This window comes from Saccopteryx leptura, chromosome 4 (assembly GCF_036850995.1).
Source record: "Saccopteryx leptura isolate mSacLep1 chromosome 4, mSacLep1_pri_phased_curated, whole genome shotgun sequence".
NCBI classification, from domain to species: domain Eukaryota; kingdom Metazoa; phylum Chordata; class Mammalia; order Chiroptera; family Emballonuridae; genus Saccopteryx; species Saccopteryx leptura.
In genome coordinates this window covers 146,855,553-146,874,627 of record NC_089506.1, presented here as the reverse complement: position 1 = coordinate 146,874,627, position 19,075 = coordinate 146,855,553, and the positions used below count along the sequence as shown (strand labels likewise).

Sequence of the window (19,075 nt, the reverse complement as noted above, 5' to 3'; positions counted from 1 at the left end):
AACATGAAAGGCAGGTATGGGAGTTTGGGGAGGGACAAAAATTATCAAATAGTACCTTTAGTGTGCATTATGAGATGTAATTTACTAGAGAGTAAAGGAATTCGGGAGGTGCTGCTGAGTGCCCATTTGGCAATGTCAGTCATGAATTTTTAGTGACACAATCTATTTGTGTGATTTTTCTCCATAACATATCACAAATTAATTAAATTTTACTTATGATGTTAAGACTTTTTGTTACACATGCTATGGCTCTTAAAGATAGTATAATATTCACAACTATTGTTTAAAAATTAACTGTAACTAATCAAGATCTATATTCTACTTTACTACTTTATTCCAAATCATGGTACTATTTTATGTTAAACCTACAGACTATTTTTTTTTTCCAGAGACAGAGAGAGTGTCACAAAGAGGGATAGACAGGGACAGACAGACAGGAATGAAGAGATGAGAAGCATCAGTCTTTAGTTTTTCGCTGAGACACCTTAGTTATTCATTGATTGCTTTCTCATATGTGCCTTGACCGTGGGCCTTCAGTAGACTAAGTAACCCCTTGCTCAAGCCAGAGACCTTGGGTCCAAGCTGGTGAGCTTTTGCTCAAACCAGATGAGCCCGCGCTCAAGCCTGCGACCTCAGGGTCTCAAACTTGGGTCCTCCACATCCCAGTTCGAAGCTCAAACCACTGCGCTACCACCTGGTCAGGCCAGATTATATCTTTAATGAGCTTCAATTATAGTATTAAAAAATATTTTATTTTAAAAGAATCAAACCTGTGTGAATTCAGAATCATTTCGTTGACTTGCAACAATTAAGTAATCTTGACTGTTGAAAGTAAAATATCTTACTTGAGAACTCTCCAAAATAATTATTGTTTGTACCTGCAAGGAAGACAGAAGAGTAGGAATAAAACTTTAAAGTAGAATATAACCAAAAAGGATTGAATACTGTAACAGGATGAGTTAGTATTTGAAGTTCAAATTGAAAAATCATTCTGACCCCTTGATATGCCAATCTAGGGATCATTTTTAAGAAAGACAAAAACATCCCTGGATTAGGAAACCTTGTTCAAATATGTATCAACTTGCAAAAAGCCCTTTTTCACTTGATCGTAGGACATACATTATCTTTTATTTAGATCAAGCTTACAAATCTAATTTATCTTTTAAATAAAGCAATCTACAAAAAAGAGTAGTTTTTGTTTTTTCTTTTACCAGGAATAATTTGTGTCCGGATGTGAATGTATACACACTGTTAACTGAAGGTTTTTCTTCATTTCTTTCTTCATGAGTAATCACAAAGTAGGGAGATAGACCAATATGAAAGGTCTCACACATTTTAGGATTTTCTACATTTAAATCCTAGGAAATAAGAAAAAACAACAGTAATTCACAAGGCATTTAACATTACTTATACATATTTTATATACTGTAAAATTAAGCAATGCATACCTGAAATGGCATAAAAACCCCTTGCCATCTGTAAACAGTAGACAACCCTTTTCTTAACATTACACCATATATTGAATCTTCCAATGTAAAAAAACACCAGCCAGAAGTCGATGCATCGGAAAAACTTTGAAATATGGAAAACACAATATCCATTCCCCCTGAAAAACACAAATCATGTATATATATATGATTTTTAGTATATAATGTCTTCCGAGCTTTATCCATCCTAAATTTATTATTCTAAGTTTATCATTCTTTATATGGCACTGGGAATATCTTCAAAGTGCCAATGGAATCATACAACCTTACGCTATGTATGCACAGTAACCTTCCCCAATGCCTAAACCACTCAAAGCTTTCATTAACCCTAAAATTAAGACAGATGTCCATAACTTGTTCTTAACTTTCTGAATGACCCAGTCTTGAAACTCAGAACTCCCCTTATTTCTAAACCCAATATCTACTCTAAAGTTTACTTCTGCCTCATTCACTTCACACTTTTTCTTCCACTTTCCTTTAACCCAGGTCTTTGTATAATCAATCCCTACTCAGCATTTTGATTTAGTTCAAACTTTGATACACCTGAGAAGCATTCCCTAATGTTCTCACAACACTAAGAACTTCCCCTTTAAAACATTTATTATACCCTGTCCAGGCAGTGGAGCAGTGAATAGAGTATCATCCTGGGATGCTGAGGACCCAGATTCAAAACCCCGAGGTCGCCAGCTTGATCACAGGCTCATTCGGCTTGAGCGAGGCTCACCAGCTTGAGCACAAGGTTTCTGGCTTGAGTGTGGGATCATAGATATGACCCAAGGGTCACTGGCTTGAAGCCCAAGGTCCCTGGCTTGAGCAAGGGGTCACTGGCTTTGCTGGTGCCCCCCAGTCAAGGCTAAGGTGCCACAATGAAGGATTAATGCTACTCATCTCTCTCCCTTCCTATCTGTCCATTTCTCTCTCTCTTTCAATCATGCTTAAAAAAAAATATTATAGTTTAAACCACACACTGGCTTTTACTTGTTTTATTTCTGACATCCCTTAAATTCTAAGCTCTGTAAATTTAGTCCCATGCTTGGTACATAATAAGCACTCAATAAATATTTGTGGATACAAAAAAAGAATTAGATATCTGTTCTCCATTTTCTGAAGATCCATAATATACAATTCAGGAGGGAATAAGTAGATCTTATACATGTGATATTTCTTGGTTATAGAATTTTGTTCTCATAAGAAAAACGTACTCATGCCAAAGGCTGTTTCAGATATTGTCTCCCATGCCACACTCACAGCTGAATCAATGCCATTAGCACGGGACACGTTTAAATACACAGTTCTGTTAGCTTCTTCAATGTTTACAGAGGTGTCACTAAAGAAAACAAACGGATTACGGAAAGCAGAAAAAAAGCATTTCTACATATTAAAATATTTATCACACTGCTAGAATATATTTAACACACTTTTAAATTTACATTAGCCAAGGTGAGACCCATCCACAAATTTTATACTGTAGGAAGACTAGATTCTAGACCTCAAAAATATTCATTTGCAAAGTTATTTTAAAAAGCACAAATGTAACACTCTGATATTAGGATCTTAACAAAATAGTGATAGTAACTGTATGCTGCATATTCTAAAAACTAGACACAACGCTGTCATTTCTCATATAAACCAAAACTGTTACAGAAAAAAAAGAAGTCAGGAATTCTTAGTATATTAGTGAAATTTGATCGATTGAAATATTTTTAAGATATAAAAAAAATAAATTATCTTCAGCCTCCAAAGGGAATTTTAAACTATAATCGTGTTACTATCTATTTGAGAAATCATTTATTTAGTCTAAGTGCCAAATATAATTTATATTATTCCTCAGTTTTTATTTAATTTTATCTTATCTATTAAATGCTACTCAGCAGTAAATAAAATAAAATAGTGTAAGTCATTACCTGAAAGTGAAAACTGTGAGAAAATAAGAATTCCACTAACATCAATCACTGTGCAGGACATGACTAGGTTACTGCTGTTTCCTGTTTTGAGAGGACCTACAGCATGTCCGAATCTACCTGCTAGAGCTCATCTTAAAAGTCCTCTTAAAGAAAGCCAAAGATCAAATTCCTTCTGCATTTTATGTAAAAAAGTATTTCCTACTTAGCTTCAGAAGTGAACATTTCCTTATGAATAAATTATACCTATTTGCAACTGCAGAGATACTGAATAGCCCCAGAGGGGCCTGGTTTTGCAAAACTGTTACCAGGGTTTGAAAATGTGCCCCTAGTCTAGCACCTCCAGTCGGATTAAACAATGTACAAACAAAATGCTCATCCATTTCCGGTTCCGTGTCTAATATGGCAGAGATGCGTAGAGCCTGAAAACAAAATCAAAAGATAGTTACTAAAACATAATATTTCTACAACAGACAGAGAAAACAGCTAAACATTTTAACAATAAAATGTTTTAGAAGACACCACTTTTTCTTAAATTTTAACACTGATCCCCATTATATGATAGTGACAACTCTTTCTAGTCACTTAACTTCAAGATTTTCAGCACTGTAATATAATGAAATATCAAATACTAAATGTTTATGATATTTAGAAATAACATTAAGATTAAAAATTTAATATATAGTATTCATTTTTGTTACCTCTTTATCCTGATCTAGCTACACAACTGTATTAGTCTCATTTTACTCTAGGATTCACTGCTAAAAAAAAAATGGTTATAACCACTGTAGGCCCAAATTAGAAAAAAACCAAATGTTCATCAACAGGAGAATGGATAAACCAATATTAGTCTATTCCATGAAATGCTAGTCAGCAATAAAAGACAAACAACTACTGATGTGTACAACTGTACAGATCTCTAAATTATGTTTCACAACAGCAGCAAGACACAAAGAATATATACTCTATGATTCGACATCTTTATATGAAGCTCAAGAACCAGTAAAATAAGTCTTTAATGATAGAGATTAGAGAGTAGTTTCCTCTGGAGAGAGCAAGAAACTTTTCATTGATCGTAATATTCAATATCTTAATTTGAGTAAAGGTTACATGGGTGTATACATATTTTTAAAATTATTGAGCGATACTTTTAAGATTTGTGTATTTTACTGTTTACATCACAAAAGAAAAAACAGTGGGGCAAAAAGTCATTATATGTGTGAAAAAAATTTATTTCAATTTCTCTAACATTTAATTTGCCTAATGAAGAGAAAGCTCTTTAAACACACTATGAAAAAAGTTTTTAAAAAAACAAAATAAAGCTATTTTTAAATTTTAATTTGAAACTTTTTTTTTTTTTTTGTATTTTTCTGAAGCTGGAAACGGGGAGAGACAGTCAGACAGACTCCCGCATGTGCCCACCAGGGGCGATGCTCTGCCCACCAGGGGGCGATGCTCTGCCCCTCTGGGACGTCACTCTGCCACGACCAGAGCCACTCTAGCGCCTAGGGCAGAGGCCAAGGAGCTATCCCCAGTGCCCGGGCCATCTTTGCTCCAATGGAGCCTTGGCTGCGGGAGGGGAAGAGAGAGACAGAGAGGAAGGTGGGGGGGTGGAAAAGCAAATGGGCGCTTCTCCTGTGTGCCCTGGCCAGGAATCGAACCCGGGTCCCCTGCACGCCAGGCCGATGCTCTACCGCTGAGCCAACCGGCCAGGGCCTAATTTGAAACTTTTTAAAAGCACGTGAATGTAAAATAATAGAAAATAAACTACTTCAAGTTTAAATTCTTTAATATCTATATCAAGATGTGTCTTTGAAAAAAGTTTCTAAATTTCCAGAATATGGAAAAATTAATATGCAAATCAATATTCATCAAAAGAGTGTGTTCGGTGACGTCACGGAAATGGCACCGTGAGCAGCGCGTCCGACAGATCTCCCCAAAATCTCAACAAATTTATCAACTAGAAACAGAAAAATTTATCCTCGGAGCATTCCGGAGTTCCACACACACACTGAAAGCAAAAGGACTGTTGCCGAGGAGAGAGCACACCTGTGGTGAGTCAACCCACACGTGCAGCTGCCCGCCCACACTCGGGGAACGGCAGCCTGGGCACTGGCGGCCGCTGCTGCATGCCCTGAGAAACCGGGTGCGCCCCCCCCCCCGTGCCGCGGTCCAGAGAGTCCCCAGCAACTGGCGTGACGAGAAACCGCGCGCGCACCCCGTGCCGCGGTCCAGAGAGTCCCCGCGCGCGCGCGCCCTGTGTCGCGGTCCGGACAGTCCCCGGCCACTGGCGTGCCGAGAAACCCCGCGCGCGCCCCGTGCCGCGGTCCAGAGAGTCCCCATCCACTGGCGTGCCGAGAAACCGCACGCGCGCCCAGTGCCGCGGTCTGGAGAGTCCCCGGCCACTGGTGTGCCGAGAAACCGCAGGCATGCCCCGAGCCGCAGTCCGGGAGGGGCGCCAAGGCTGTCTTTCCTAGTCAGGAGATTCTCTCCGTGGGCGGGGCACCTCACACAACCATTCAAGCTAACAATCAAGCGTTGGGGGAGGGGCACGCAGGCAGCCTGAAATACCTTCGGGAGCACAGCTGCGGATCCAATCACTGAAATTAGCTTAACCCACGAAATCTGCGCACCCACGGGGCTCTAATTGATAAGATCTCTCCCAGTTCAGCGATCCAAGACAAGAGGCTTGATATTTTTCAGTACCTTCCGCTAAAGGGGCGGGGGCAACTTCTGATTGACAGAGCCTCCATATTCAGGGATATACCTAACAAGAGGGACTTGGCAGATATTAAGATCCATAAAGCAAGCAGCGACTAGTGCTTCTTCTTCCAAAACAGGCTACCAAGTGTGAAAAGCCTGGGTTGAGTGGTCCAACTGAATGATAGGCGCTGAACAGTCACCTTGACAACAATTGACTCCCACCCCCACCTGATTACGCTGGAGGCTCTGACTGCCAGAGCCTTACCCAGAGCCTTGCGCTGAGTGAGGATAGAGTGGGGATTTCCCAGCTCTTTGAGCCTCTTACTCCCCAGACAGAAGCAGTGGCAGCCTCATAGCTGGATCACCAGGCTGCTAATTCAGGAAGGGGAGACTAGGAAAGAGACTCCAGGAAAGCAAACTCTCTCATTGTTGGACTCTGCAAACGCCAACAAGTCTTGACTACCAGCGAGACTAAAGCCAATTATATGACATTGCCATAGAATTCCATCAACTGCAAATTCCTACCTAAGAGTGACACAGGGGCAAAACCTGGGGTACAGAGTCACCAACCAGGAAGAGGGAGAGAAAAGAAAAAAGGAAGAAGTTAACCTCTCAAAATCAAGAAAAATTCACAGACTTTATAACTTGTTCCACTAATTCTTTGTTGTTGTTGTTTCTTTCTTCTATCTTATGGCCTTTATTATTATTTCTATTTCTTCCACCTCGGTCCTTTTACTCTCTGCCCATCTTATGCTAACCTTTTCTTGAACTACACTACCCATGAGTGTTACATTTTATTTCTTTTCTTCATCCTAACTCTCCTTTAGGGTTACACTCCAAAAACCCTTAAATCTCACTCTCTCCCCTTTTGTTTTTTTTTCCTTTCCTTTTTTCTTCCTTCGTTTCTCTCTTATTCTTATTTTTTCCTTTCTATTCATTTCTTCTTTTCTCCTTTTACTTTTCCTCCCATTTAAGCTTCAATCACGAACAAATTATTTAATTTGGGACTCAAGTTTTTTGGGGGTTTTTTTTTTGTTCTTTTTTTTCTTCTTCTGCTTTTGTTCTTGGTTTTCCTTTATTTGTTTGTTTTTGTGGCATTTCGGGTACTTTTTACATTGCTTTTTAACTCACTAGCATTCCTCCCAACCCAAAGTCTCCATTGTATTTAGTCTTCGCTCCACTTAATACAACAGATTTTTACTTATTATTTTTATTTTTATTTTTTCCTTCTTTAATTATTGTTTTTTCTCTCCTTTTTTCTGTTTCCCTCTTATCCCTCTCATTATATCTCTTAGTCGACCATCACTTGCAAGCAAATCATTTTATGCTTGTCTAAGATTTTCTCCTTTTTTTTTTTTTTTTTTTGTATTTAGTAGGTCCCTACTCCCTTTTTTGCCCCTTGAACTCTTCACCCCAAATCAGGCCCTCCATTATAGGCAGTTTTTGTTCCATTTAGCATAATATAATTCACAGGTCATCACGATATTACCCTAAGGAGGTGAGAGGAGGGGAAGAGAAGAAAGAAAAAAGGGGGAAATAATAAATTATTACTTTTTTTTTTTTGTGGAGTGTTTTCCTTTTTTCTTTTTTTTTTCTTTTTATTTTTTATTAATTCTAATTAACACTATCATCAAGACCACCTCCAGATGCCAATAAGAAAAAGGAAATCGAACATTATGGATACAAAAGACAGAGAGGTAACACAAATAGATGTGGAAAAATCTATGGAGAAAAGATTTAACATATTGGAAGCCTTGGAGCCAAATGACAGAGAATTTAAAATAGAAATCTTAAAAATACTCAGAGATATACAAGAAAACACAGAAAGGCAATTTAGGGAAATCAGAAAACAACTCAACGATCACAAAGAATATATTACCAAGGAAATTGAAACTATAAAAACAAATCAAACAGAAATGAAAAATTCAATTCACGAGCTGAAAAACGAGGTAACAAGCTTAGCTAATAGAACAGCCCAGATAGAAGATGCGATCAGTGAAATAGAAGACAAGCAACTTGAGGCACAACAGAGAGAAGAAGAAAGAGACTCAAAAATAATAAAAAACGAGAAAGCCCTACAGGAATTGTCTGACTCCATCAGAAAGAATAACATAAGAATAATAGGTATATCAGAGGGAGAAGAGAAAGAAAATGGAATGGAGAATATACTCAAACAAATAATAGATGAGAACTTCCCAAGCCTGTGGAAAGAACTGAAGCCTCAAATTCAAGAAGCAAACAGAACACCGAGTTTTCTTAACCCCAACAAACCCACTCCAAGGCACATCATAATGAAGATGACACAAACCGATGACAAAGAAAAAATTCTCAAGGCAGCCAGGGAAAAGAAGAATACAACATATAAAGGAAGGCCTATTAGATTATCATCAGATTTCTCAGCAGAAACTCTACAAGCTAGAAGAGAGTGGACCCCAATATTTAAAGCCCTGAAAGAGAGGAACTTTCAGCCAAGAATACTATACCCATCAAAGCTATCCTTCAAGTACGAAGGAGATATAAAAATATTCACAAATACAGAAAAGATGAGAGAATTTATCATCAGAAAGCCCCCACTCCAAGAAATACTAAAGGGGGTTTTCCAACCAGATTCAAAGAACAAAAGAAAACATAACCACAAGTAACAGCTCCGCCAAGAAAACAATAAAACCAAACTTAAACTGTGACAACAAAAGAAAAAAAAGGGGAGAAAGGATGAAGATTAACAGTAGCAAAGGACGATGAAGCGCAGAAATACTCATAAGAAAGGGTACTACAATGAATATAGTAGGTACCCTTTTCATTACTTAATGGTAACCACCCTTGAAAAAACCACCACAAAAACACTTGACTTAAAAAAGGTAGCAACAGAGGAAAGAAGTATGGAATACAAACAAACAAAAACAAACGATAGAAAAACAAAAGAGAAGAATCAAACAAGATACAAAACTAACAGAAAGCAATTTATAAAATGGCAATAGGGAACCCACAAGTGTCAATAATTACACTAAATGTAAATGGATTAAACTTACCAATAAAAAGACACAGAGTAGCAGAATGGATTAAAAAAGAAAATCCAACTATATGGTGCCTACAAGAAACTCATCTAAGCAACAAGGATAAAAACAAATTCAAAGTGAAAGGCTGGAAAACAATACTCCAAGCAAACAACACCCAAAAAAAAGCAGGTGCAGCAATAATCATATCTGATAATGCTGACTACAAGACAGAAAAAGTACTCAGAGACAAAAATGGTCATTTCATAATGATTAAGGGGACACTGAATCAAGAAGACATAACAATCCTTAATATATATGCACCAAACCAAGGAGCACCAAAATATATAAGACAGCTACTTATTGACCTTAAAAAAAAAACTGACAAAAATACAATCATACTTGGAGACCTCAATACACCGCTGACGGCTCTAGATCGGTCATCCAAACAGAGAATCAATAAAGATATAGTGGCCTTAAATGAAATACTAGAACACCTGGATATGATAGACATCTACAGGACACTTCATCCCAAAGTGACAGAGTATACATTTTTCTCTAGTGTACATGGAACATTCTCAAGAATTGACCATATGTTGGGCCACAAAGACAATATCAGCAAATTTAGAAAAACTGAAATTGTGCCAAGCATATTCTCTGATCATAAAGCCTTGAAACTAGAATTCAACTGTAAAAAAGAGGGGGAAAAACCCACAAAACTGTGGAAACTAAACAACATACTTCTAAAAAATGAATGGGTCAAAGAAGAAATAAGCGCAGAGATCAAAAGATATATACAGACAAATGAAAATGAAAATACGACATATCAGAATCTCTGGGATGCAGCAAAAGCAGTAATAAGAGGAAAGTTCATATCACTTCAGGCCTATATGAACAAACAAGAGAGAGCCAAAGTAAACCACTTAACTTCACACCTTAAGGAACTAGAAAAAGAAGAACAAAGACAACCCAAAACCAGCCGAAGAAAGGAGATAATAAAAATCAGAGCAGAAATAAACGAAATAGAGAACAGAAAAACTATAGAAAAAAATCAATAAAACAAGGAGCTGGTTCTTTGAAAAGATCAACAAAATCGACAAACCCTTGGCAAGACTCACCAAGGAAAAAAGACACAGGACTCAAATAAATAAAATCCAAAATGAAAGAGGAGAGATCACCACAGACATCATAGATATACAAAGAATTATTGTAGAATACTATAAAAACTATATGCCTCCAAATACAACAATCTAGAAGAAATGGATAAATTCCTAGAACAATACAACCTTCCTAAACGGAGTCATGAAGAAGCAGAATGCCTAAACAGACCAATCAGCAGGGAGGAAATAGAAAAAACTATTAAAAACCTCCCCAAAAATAAAAGTCCAGGCCCAGACGGTTATACTAGTGAATTCTATCAAACATTCAAAGAAGACTTGGTTCCTATTCTACTCAAAGTCTTCCAAAAAATTGAAGAAGAAGCAATACTTCCAAACACATTTTATGAGGCCAACATAACCCTCATACCAAAACCTGGCAAGGATGGCACAAAGAAAGAAAACTACAGACCAATATCTCTAATGAATACAGATGCTAAAATTCTAAACAAAATACTGGCAAACCGAATACAACAACATATTAAAAAAATAATACATCATGATCAAGTGGGATTCATCCCAGAATCTCAAGGATGGTTCAACATACGTAAAACGGTTAATGTAATACACCATATCAACAAAACAAAGAACCAAAACCACATGATCTTATCAATAGATGCAGAAAAGGCTTTTGATAAAATACAACACAATTTTATGTTTAAGACTCTCAACAAAATGGGTATAGAAGGAAAATATCTCAACATGATAAAGGCCATATATGATAAACCATCAGCCAACATCTTATTAAATGGCGTAAAACTGAGGACTTTCCACCTTAAATCAGGAACACGACAGGGGTGTCCACTCTCTCCACTCTTATTTAACGTGGTGCTAGAAGTTCTGGCCAGAGCATCAGACAAGACAAAGAAATAAAATGCATCCTTATCGGAAAAGAAGAAGTAAAGGTATCACTTTTTGCTGATGATATGATCCTATACATCGAAAACCCAAAGGACTCCACAAAAAGATTACTAGAAACAATAAACCAATACAGTAAGGTTGCAGGATACAAAATTAACATACAAAAGTCCATAGCCTTTCTATATGCCAACAATGAAATATTAGAAAACGAACTCAAAAAAATAATCCCCTTCACGATTGCAACAAAAAAAATGAAATACCTAGGAATAAACATAACAAAGAATGTAAAGGACCTATATAAAGAAAACTACAAGGCATTGCTAAGAGAAATAGAAAAAGACACAATGAGATGGAAAAATATTCCTTGTTCTTGGATAGGAAGAATAAATATAATTAAAATGGCCATATTACTCAAAGTAATATATAAATTTAATGCAATTCTCATCAAAATTCCTATGACATTTTTTAAAGAAATGGAACAAAAAATCATAAGATTTATATGGAACTATAAAAAACCCCGAATAGCCAAAGCAATCCTAAGGAAAAAGAATGAAGCTGGGGGCATTACAATACCTGACTTTAAACTATATTATAGGGCCACAATAATCAAAACTGCATGGTATTGGCAGAAAAATAGACACTCAGACCAATGGAACAGAATAGAAAGCCCAGAAATAAAACCACATATATATGGTCAAATAATCTTTGATAAAGGGGCCAACAACACACAATGGAGAAAAGAAAGCCTCTTCAACAAATGGTGTTGGGAAAACTGGAAAGCCACATGCAAAAGAATGAAACTCGACTACAGCCTGTCCCCGTGTACTAAAATTAATTCAAAATGGATCAAAGACCTAAATATAAGATCTGAAACAATAAAGTACATAGAAGAAGACATAGGTACTAAACTCATGGATCTGGGTTTTAAAGAACATTTTATGAACTTGACTCCAATGGCAAGAGAAGTGCAGGCAAAGATAAATGAATGGGACTACATCAGAATAAAAAGTTTTTGCTCAGCAAGAGAAACTGATATCAAAATAAACAGACAGCCAACTAAATGGGAACTGATATTTTCAAACAACAGCTCAGATAAGGGCCTAATATCCAAAATTTACAAAGAACTCATAAAACTCAACAACAAACAAACAAACAAAGTATCCAATAAAAAAATGGGAAGAGGACATGAACAGACACTTCTCCCAGGAAGAAATACAAATGGCCAACAGATATATGAAAAGATGCTCATCTTCTTTAGTTATTAGAGAAATGCAAATCAAAACTACAATGAGATACCACCTCACCCCCGTTAGATTAGCTATTATCAACAAGACGGGTAATAACAAATGTTGGGAGAGGCTGTGGAGAAAAAGGAACCCTCATACACTGTTCGTGGGAATGTAAAGTAGTACAACCAGTATGGAGGAAAGTATGGTGGTTCCTCAGAAAACTGAAAATAGAACTACCTTATGACCCAGCAATCCCTCTACTGGGTATATACCCCAAAACCTCAGAATCATTGATACGTAAAGACACATGTAGCCCCATGTTCATAGCAGCACTGTTCACAGTGGCCAAGACATAGAAACAACCAAAAAGCCCTTCAATAGAAGATTGGATAAAGAAGATGTGGCACATATACACTATGGAATACTACTCAGCCATAAGAAATGATGACATTAGATCATTTACAGCAAAATGGTGGGATCTTGATAACATTATACGGAGTGAAATAAGTAAATCAGAAAAAAACAAGAACTACATGATTCCATACATGGGTGGAACATAAAAACGAGACTAAGAGACATGGACAAGAGTGTGGTGGTTACCAGGGGTGGGGGGAGGGAGGACACAGGAGGGAGGGAGGGAGAGAGTTAGGGGGAGGGGGAGGGGCACAGAGAAAACTAGACAGAGGGTGACAGAGGACAATCTGACTCTGGGCGAGGGGTATGCAACATAATTTAATGACAAGATAACCTAGACATGTTTTCTTTGAATATATGTACCCTGAATTATTAATGTCATCCCATTAACATTAATAAAAATTTATAAAAAAAAAATTATAAAAAAAAAAAAAAGAGTGTGTTCCAGTTTATACACTGGTCATAAATAAAATTATTTACTTATTGGACTGTTTTTAAATGAAATTGTTTTAAGTACTTTATTTTAGAATTATTATACTTTATTATATAGTTGGCTTATAAAATGTGTTAAACTAATACAATTAACTACAGTATTTTAAGCTTAAATTGTTTTTAAAATAAAGTTTAGCAACATAAACAAAATTATTAATATAAGGAAAAGAGGATTCTGAAGATAAACTTCTGCTGGTATAGATCACATTTATAATTAATCCAAATCCAGCATATTTTTCTCCAAAAAGCTATTCCCATTCACATAGCATACTTGCTTCTGAAACAAGCATTCTGAAAGAAACCATTATATTTTCCTTAATGAAAATGTGGCAAGAAGGAATGATTGTGCTGAGGCTTCATGACTGCAAAGAATGGTTTAGAGCTTCCTTTACTTTATGGTTTATAGACATATAAATTGAAGTATTACATTTGAATATGCTTAAAATTTAAATAGTAATACATATATTTTCTTTATTATTTGCACATTCTACTGTACTACCTAAATAACAGCAAATTGTTCCAGTTGCACTCTCTATAAACTATCACTGTGGCACTTCCACATAGTAAACAGATTATGTCTTTACCTAATACCTATGCTAGAAATATTCTTTTTCTTTCTAGAACCTAGGGTGCTCTTCTAAGAGAATATTTTTTTTTGTATTTTTAAGAGAATATTTTGTAAATATAAAAGATAATTATTCTTTATCTGTGAAGGTTCATACTTACCTTGAATCGAACACCTTCTTCTAAAACAATATAGCCTCTGGAAGGAGTCAGATCTTTAGACTCCACTGACGAATTCACTTCGGTCACAATGAACTGAACTGTCACAGTTCCAAACAGTCCCTGTGCAGGTTCCCGAGTGATGTATAGCACCGCAACACTCTCGTGTGCATAGAGAGCTGTTGGTTCTCTCAGAAAAAAGTGCTCACTATTGTTAAATGATAGAACTCCAGGGCCGTCATCATTAGCAAGGACAGTAATTAAGGCTGTTAAAATAAAAATCGTTAAAGGTAATAAATGAAAACAGAATGGATTATAAGTACTAGGAAGTATGTTGGATGCTTTATTGTGAACTAGGCCAAATCTTTTCCAGATCACCTTAAAAATAAGGGATATTTCCTTTTTTCCCCGCATCATTATGGTAAGGAATCCCTTTGTCAAAAACCCAACAAAAACTTTAAAAAGCATCTAATAGAATTTATGTTCCTATATTATATTAAAATACTCAGTAACCTCAGAATAAAAGGTAGTTTTCTCAAACTGATGAAGTGATATCTCCCAGAAGCCAATAGCAAATAACAAACTTTATATTGAAAGATTGGAAACATTGCCATTAAAAACAGAAATAAGACAATGATGCCTGTCTTCACTGGAGTTATCAACCAGGTTACACATATAAAAGCAATGGAAAAATAGAGTCAGAACTGTCCCTGTTTTCTAGCTGACATGATTCCCTTTTTAGAAAAAAAAATTATTAGAATGATTATAGGAGTTCAAGATATTAGTGGAATAACCTTCAAAAATCAAGAGTTTTTTCTTTTACTACCACTAATAATGATATTAGTAATAACAACTGAAGTATCAACTAATATTGAGAACTTAAAAATTGCTTACTGTATATTAACTCATTTAATTCTCACAAGACCCTGTAAGGTTGATCTTATTCTCATTTCACAGAACTGATTGATCGAAGCAGACAGGTAATTTATGACGTCAACAAGTTAGATATCGGCAGGACTGATGCTCAAAGTTTAGGGGTCTGCTTCAGAGCATGTATTTTATTTTATTTTATTTATTTTATTTATTTATTAATTTTAGAGAGGAGAGAGAGAGGGAGAGAGAAAGACAGACAGAGAGAGAGAGAGAGAGAGAGAGGAGAGAGAGACAGGGGGGAGGAGCTGGAAGCATCAACTCCCATATGTGCCTTGACCAGGCAAGCCCAGGGTTTCGAACCGGCGACCTCAGCATTTCCAGGTCGACACTTTATCCACTGTGCCACCACAGGTCAGAGAGCACGTATTTTAAAAGAGTTATACTATCTCTATTCATCAGTTATAAACTATATAAAAAATAGAAGAGAAAAGGGACTTCATTCATAACAACAATATCTAGGAATCAAAATAAAATATGTAAGACCTGTATAAAAAAACTATACAATATAAATGTATGACTGTGGCAAACGCTGTCAGTGGTTCGTCCATACCCCCTTGGCCCACTCTTGAGTCACCTTCAGCAGTTCCTTTTACAATTGGTCTCAGAAAGGACAGCATCAGCTCATGCAAGAGTCAGGCCAGAACTGCTGCAGACTCAAACGTAACCCTCAGAATGAGGGACAGAATTGGTGAAGGATTATCCCAGCTCCCTAGCTTCTCAGTAGGACTGCCCTAAGTCTTGTTCAACTCAGAGTCTAATAAGGACCTCAGCAGGACTGAATCTCAGTTGGTCACAACTGTACCATTTATTAGCACATCTATCAGCTTTCCTTCCTCTGTCTCACTTCTTATTTCTCACTATGCCTCCAGACATCCTCTCCTAAACAACTCTACTTCCATCCAAATCCCTGTCAAGCTTCATAAAAGTGTGAAAATAGCAGAAGTCGATTAACGGGGCATGATTAAAGAAATTACCCACTATCAAATTACTTATTGTTCTGAGGAATATTTTTAATATTTAAAAATAGAAAATTACAAGCATAAAACAAATTTGATAGATCCCAATAACACATTCCTTCCTACTACTCATGCTGGTGGCATATAACCTATGTAATTCCAATCAGAATTATATCAGGACATTTTAGGATGCTTCACTTTGGGTATTCTTTTTCCTATTACATGGAATGTAGAAGAATGATTCTGATGATCATCTTGTGACAAGTAATTAGCCTTGGGATAAAGCCAATGCTGCAAGTATAAAAAGAGGGAAAACAACAGGGTCTTTGAATGGTTTTAATTGGGTTTTCTATTGTTTAGACATAGAGTGTTCTTAACTAACATATAGCATCCATTCTAACAGCCCTTTGCATACAACCCATTATGCTCTACAACAAAATAATTTCATTTCAAACATATACTCTGCAAATTTGAAACAATGGCTACTGCCTCAAGAACAAAAAAGGTTGTGGAAACTTAGAAATATCAATTTACCTTAACATACTAATAAAAGTAAAAACTAGTTCTTGAGCTACTCAAAATCCTTTTGTGTTTTCACTACAAATCAGATTATTTTAAAATTTAAAAATACAAGTGTTAATTAAATTAAGGGAGTCCCAAAGAACATTCAGCCACTGGCTAAATCAGGAGTTTGAAGAGTCAGTCAATTCTGGGTGTTCTGAATACATCTGCCTTACTATCCCCACAAGGAACTGAATTAAAGTGACTTTTTAGTGCCTTACAGATCCATAAGTTCTATATATTTATGAGAGCTCCTCATTTTCTCTTTTTTACATTCTCTAAGCAATCAGCATGATGGCTAACAAGTAATGAACTAGGATAACTTTTACTAACAATATTAAACTGTTCCAACAAAGAATTATTACTCCCATTGGCAGTGTTCAGGTATCAGTGCATTTCAACTTGATGTGTAATTACTACTGCAATTAGATGACTTTAAAACAGATACCAGCCCTGGCTGGTTGGCTCAGCAGTAGAGCGTGTGGAAGTCCTGGGTTCGATTCCCAGTTAGGGCACACAGGAGAAGTGCCCTTCTGCTTCTCCACTCCTCACCTCCTCTTGCCCTCCTGCAGCCATGGCTCAAATGAGCAAGTTGGCCCAAGTGCTGAGGATGGCTCTATGGCCTCACCTCAGGCACTAAAATAGCTCAGTTGCCAAGCAATGGAGCAGTGGCCCCAGATGGGCAGAGCATTAGCCCCTAGTGAGCTTGCCGGGTGAATCCCTGTGAGGATGCATACAGGAGTCTGTCTCTCCATCTCCCTGCCTCTCACTTAATAAAAAAAATTAAAAAAAAAAAGATACCTTGTTATTCTGTCTACTGCTAACAGAAAACCAGAACAAATTAGAAAGGAAAGACATTTACAAATTAAATAAAACCTACAATAACTATGGGTAATATTATCTTTGCTACCAACCTATTTTATTTTACCCTCACACAAACATACACACAGACTATACTGTACTGTACTAACACAGGAACTCTAAAATGCTTAACAAAAAATATTTTTTATAATAAACATAATCCCTTCACATCTGGCTCCATATTAGGAAAACAGCATGAGGGAGAGGGAGCTGTGTATAAGAAATTACCAATTACCTATTGTATTTTCCCCCAGCTCCAGGCCAGGAGAAGGACTGGTTAAAATCAGCTGGAATCTTTCATTTCCTTCTGGAATATCATCGTCAAGAATCATGATATCAACATTTTTATACCTTTCTCCATCAGCAAAATGAAGAATCTGGTCATGGAAGTAAAAGTAAATAGTGTTATATTTAAATATACTCTGCATTTTGACAGGATGAAAAGAATACAACATTGTTGTGAAAGTGAAATAAACTATTTAATAGGTATTTTCCCATATTTTTTTACATTATCTTTTCAAATTTAAAATGACAATATTAAGAGTATACAGTAAAACTTATGGAAAAAGAGAAAAAAAATAAACATTTGGTTAAGGAAAATAAGGCATGAAGATAAATTTTCAAAAAGCATAAGAAACACTCTGAGAAGGTCACCTAATATAAATTCTTTAACATAATAACTCTCCAGTATTAAATACTATAATAAAATAATAAATTAATCAAATAGTACTGAAAATTCTAGTTATATATTTTAATAAAATAATGAAGGGAGCTATTCCACCATGTGGAAGTCTTCTACCCTACTATATATTCCCTGAGGAATATATCATAGTTTATCATTTTAAGATTAATTTATTTATACAGGACATAAATTATTATAATTCTCCAGGAATCACCGTTGGGGGAAAGCTGTAATCCAGTCCCAGCTGTGCTTCCAAATTCTGGGCAGACACAGAGAGGGAAACGTGGCCGAGAGCCCCCTGGCTCCTTCGGGCTATCAGCGTCAAACATCCTTGGGTTTCGTTAATTTCAAACCTATATTAGAGAGAATACATGCATTTGTCCTTTTGTCCTTTGATTCTATAAATAAATAGTAAAGAATTTGGAACTCAGAGAAAGGCTTTCAAGTAGCTTTGGGCTTACCTGCTATACTGCCATTCAATTATGCCCCGAGCACCATCGTTGGCATCAATAATAATTTGTGCAGCCAAGCCCTCTAAATCTAAAAAATACATAAATGCACTTAAATATAAATATAAATGATTTTAAAAGAACTTTTAGAATTTAAAGAAAGTCTCTTTGAGATTATATTAATTCCTAACTTAGTGGTCTCAGCAACATTACTCAAAAGATGTTTAAGAAAATAAAGACATAAATGCTTTTAATATTTCAATAAGAAAACTTACTAACAAGAGCCACTAACTTACTGAAATTTAATCAATTGAGAAGAGTCAGTTGATTAATCAACTGAGGCTATCGTTTTATTTCTATTGTTCTAACCCACTTCAAGGAGACATGAAAACAGGGACAGTAGAAGGAAGAGAAAGGGCTAGACAAGAGAAAGAAACAGGACAGGGAGGCAGGGAGTGCTGCAGAGAAAAATACAGGTGTGAAAAAGAGATGCAGACAGAAGTTGAGGCAGGAGAGAAAGATGGGAAAATGTTGGGAAAGTACAGAGAGACTAACACTGAAGTCCATCTATCTTATCCCTTTTTATTTTGTATACTGTCCAGCCAGTTCAGTTATGTTACCAATATCCACTACTCAGTCTTGAAACAGTAATTAAATCTGTTACCATTTTGTT

The 19,075-nt window shown here is 36.3% G+C and overlaps 1 protein-coding gene across 1 annotated transcript in view; it reads right to left on the bottom strand.

Moving 5' to 3' along the window:
• ADGRV1 (adhesion G protein-coupled receptor V1) overlaps nt 1–19,075 on the bottom strand; it is a 697,985-nt gene that overhangs the window by 494,288 nt on the left and 184,622 nt on the right. The window contains exons 40-48 of the mRNA XM_066381830.1: nt 18,415–18,493; nt 18,168–18,306; nt 17,507–17,648; nt 13,964–14,226; nt 3,635–3,810; nt 2,690–2,814; nt 1,449–1,606; nt 1,212–1,358; nt 771–878 (exon numbers count right to left, since the gene is read on the bottom strand). Coding sequence (XP_066237927.1) covers nt 771–878; nt 1,212–1,358; nt 1,449–1,606; nt 2,690–2,814; nt 3,635–3,810; nt 13,964–14,226; nt 17,507–17,648; nt 18,168–18,306; nt 18,415–18,493 — 1,337 coding nt within the window. The remainder of the gene's footprint in view (nt 1–770; nt 879–1,211; nt 1,359–1,448; nt 1,607–2,689; nt 2,815–3,634; nt 3,811–13,963; nt 14,227–17,506; nt 17,649–18,167; nt 18,307–18,414; nt 18,494–19,075) is intronic.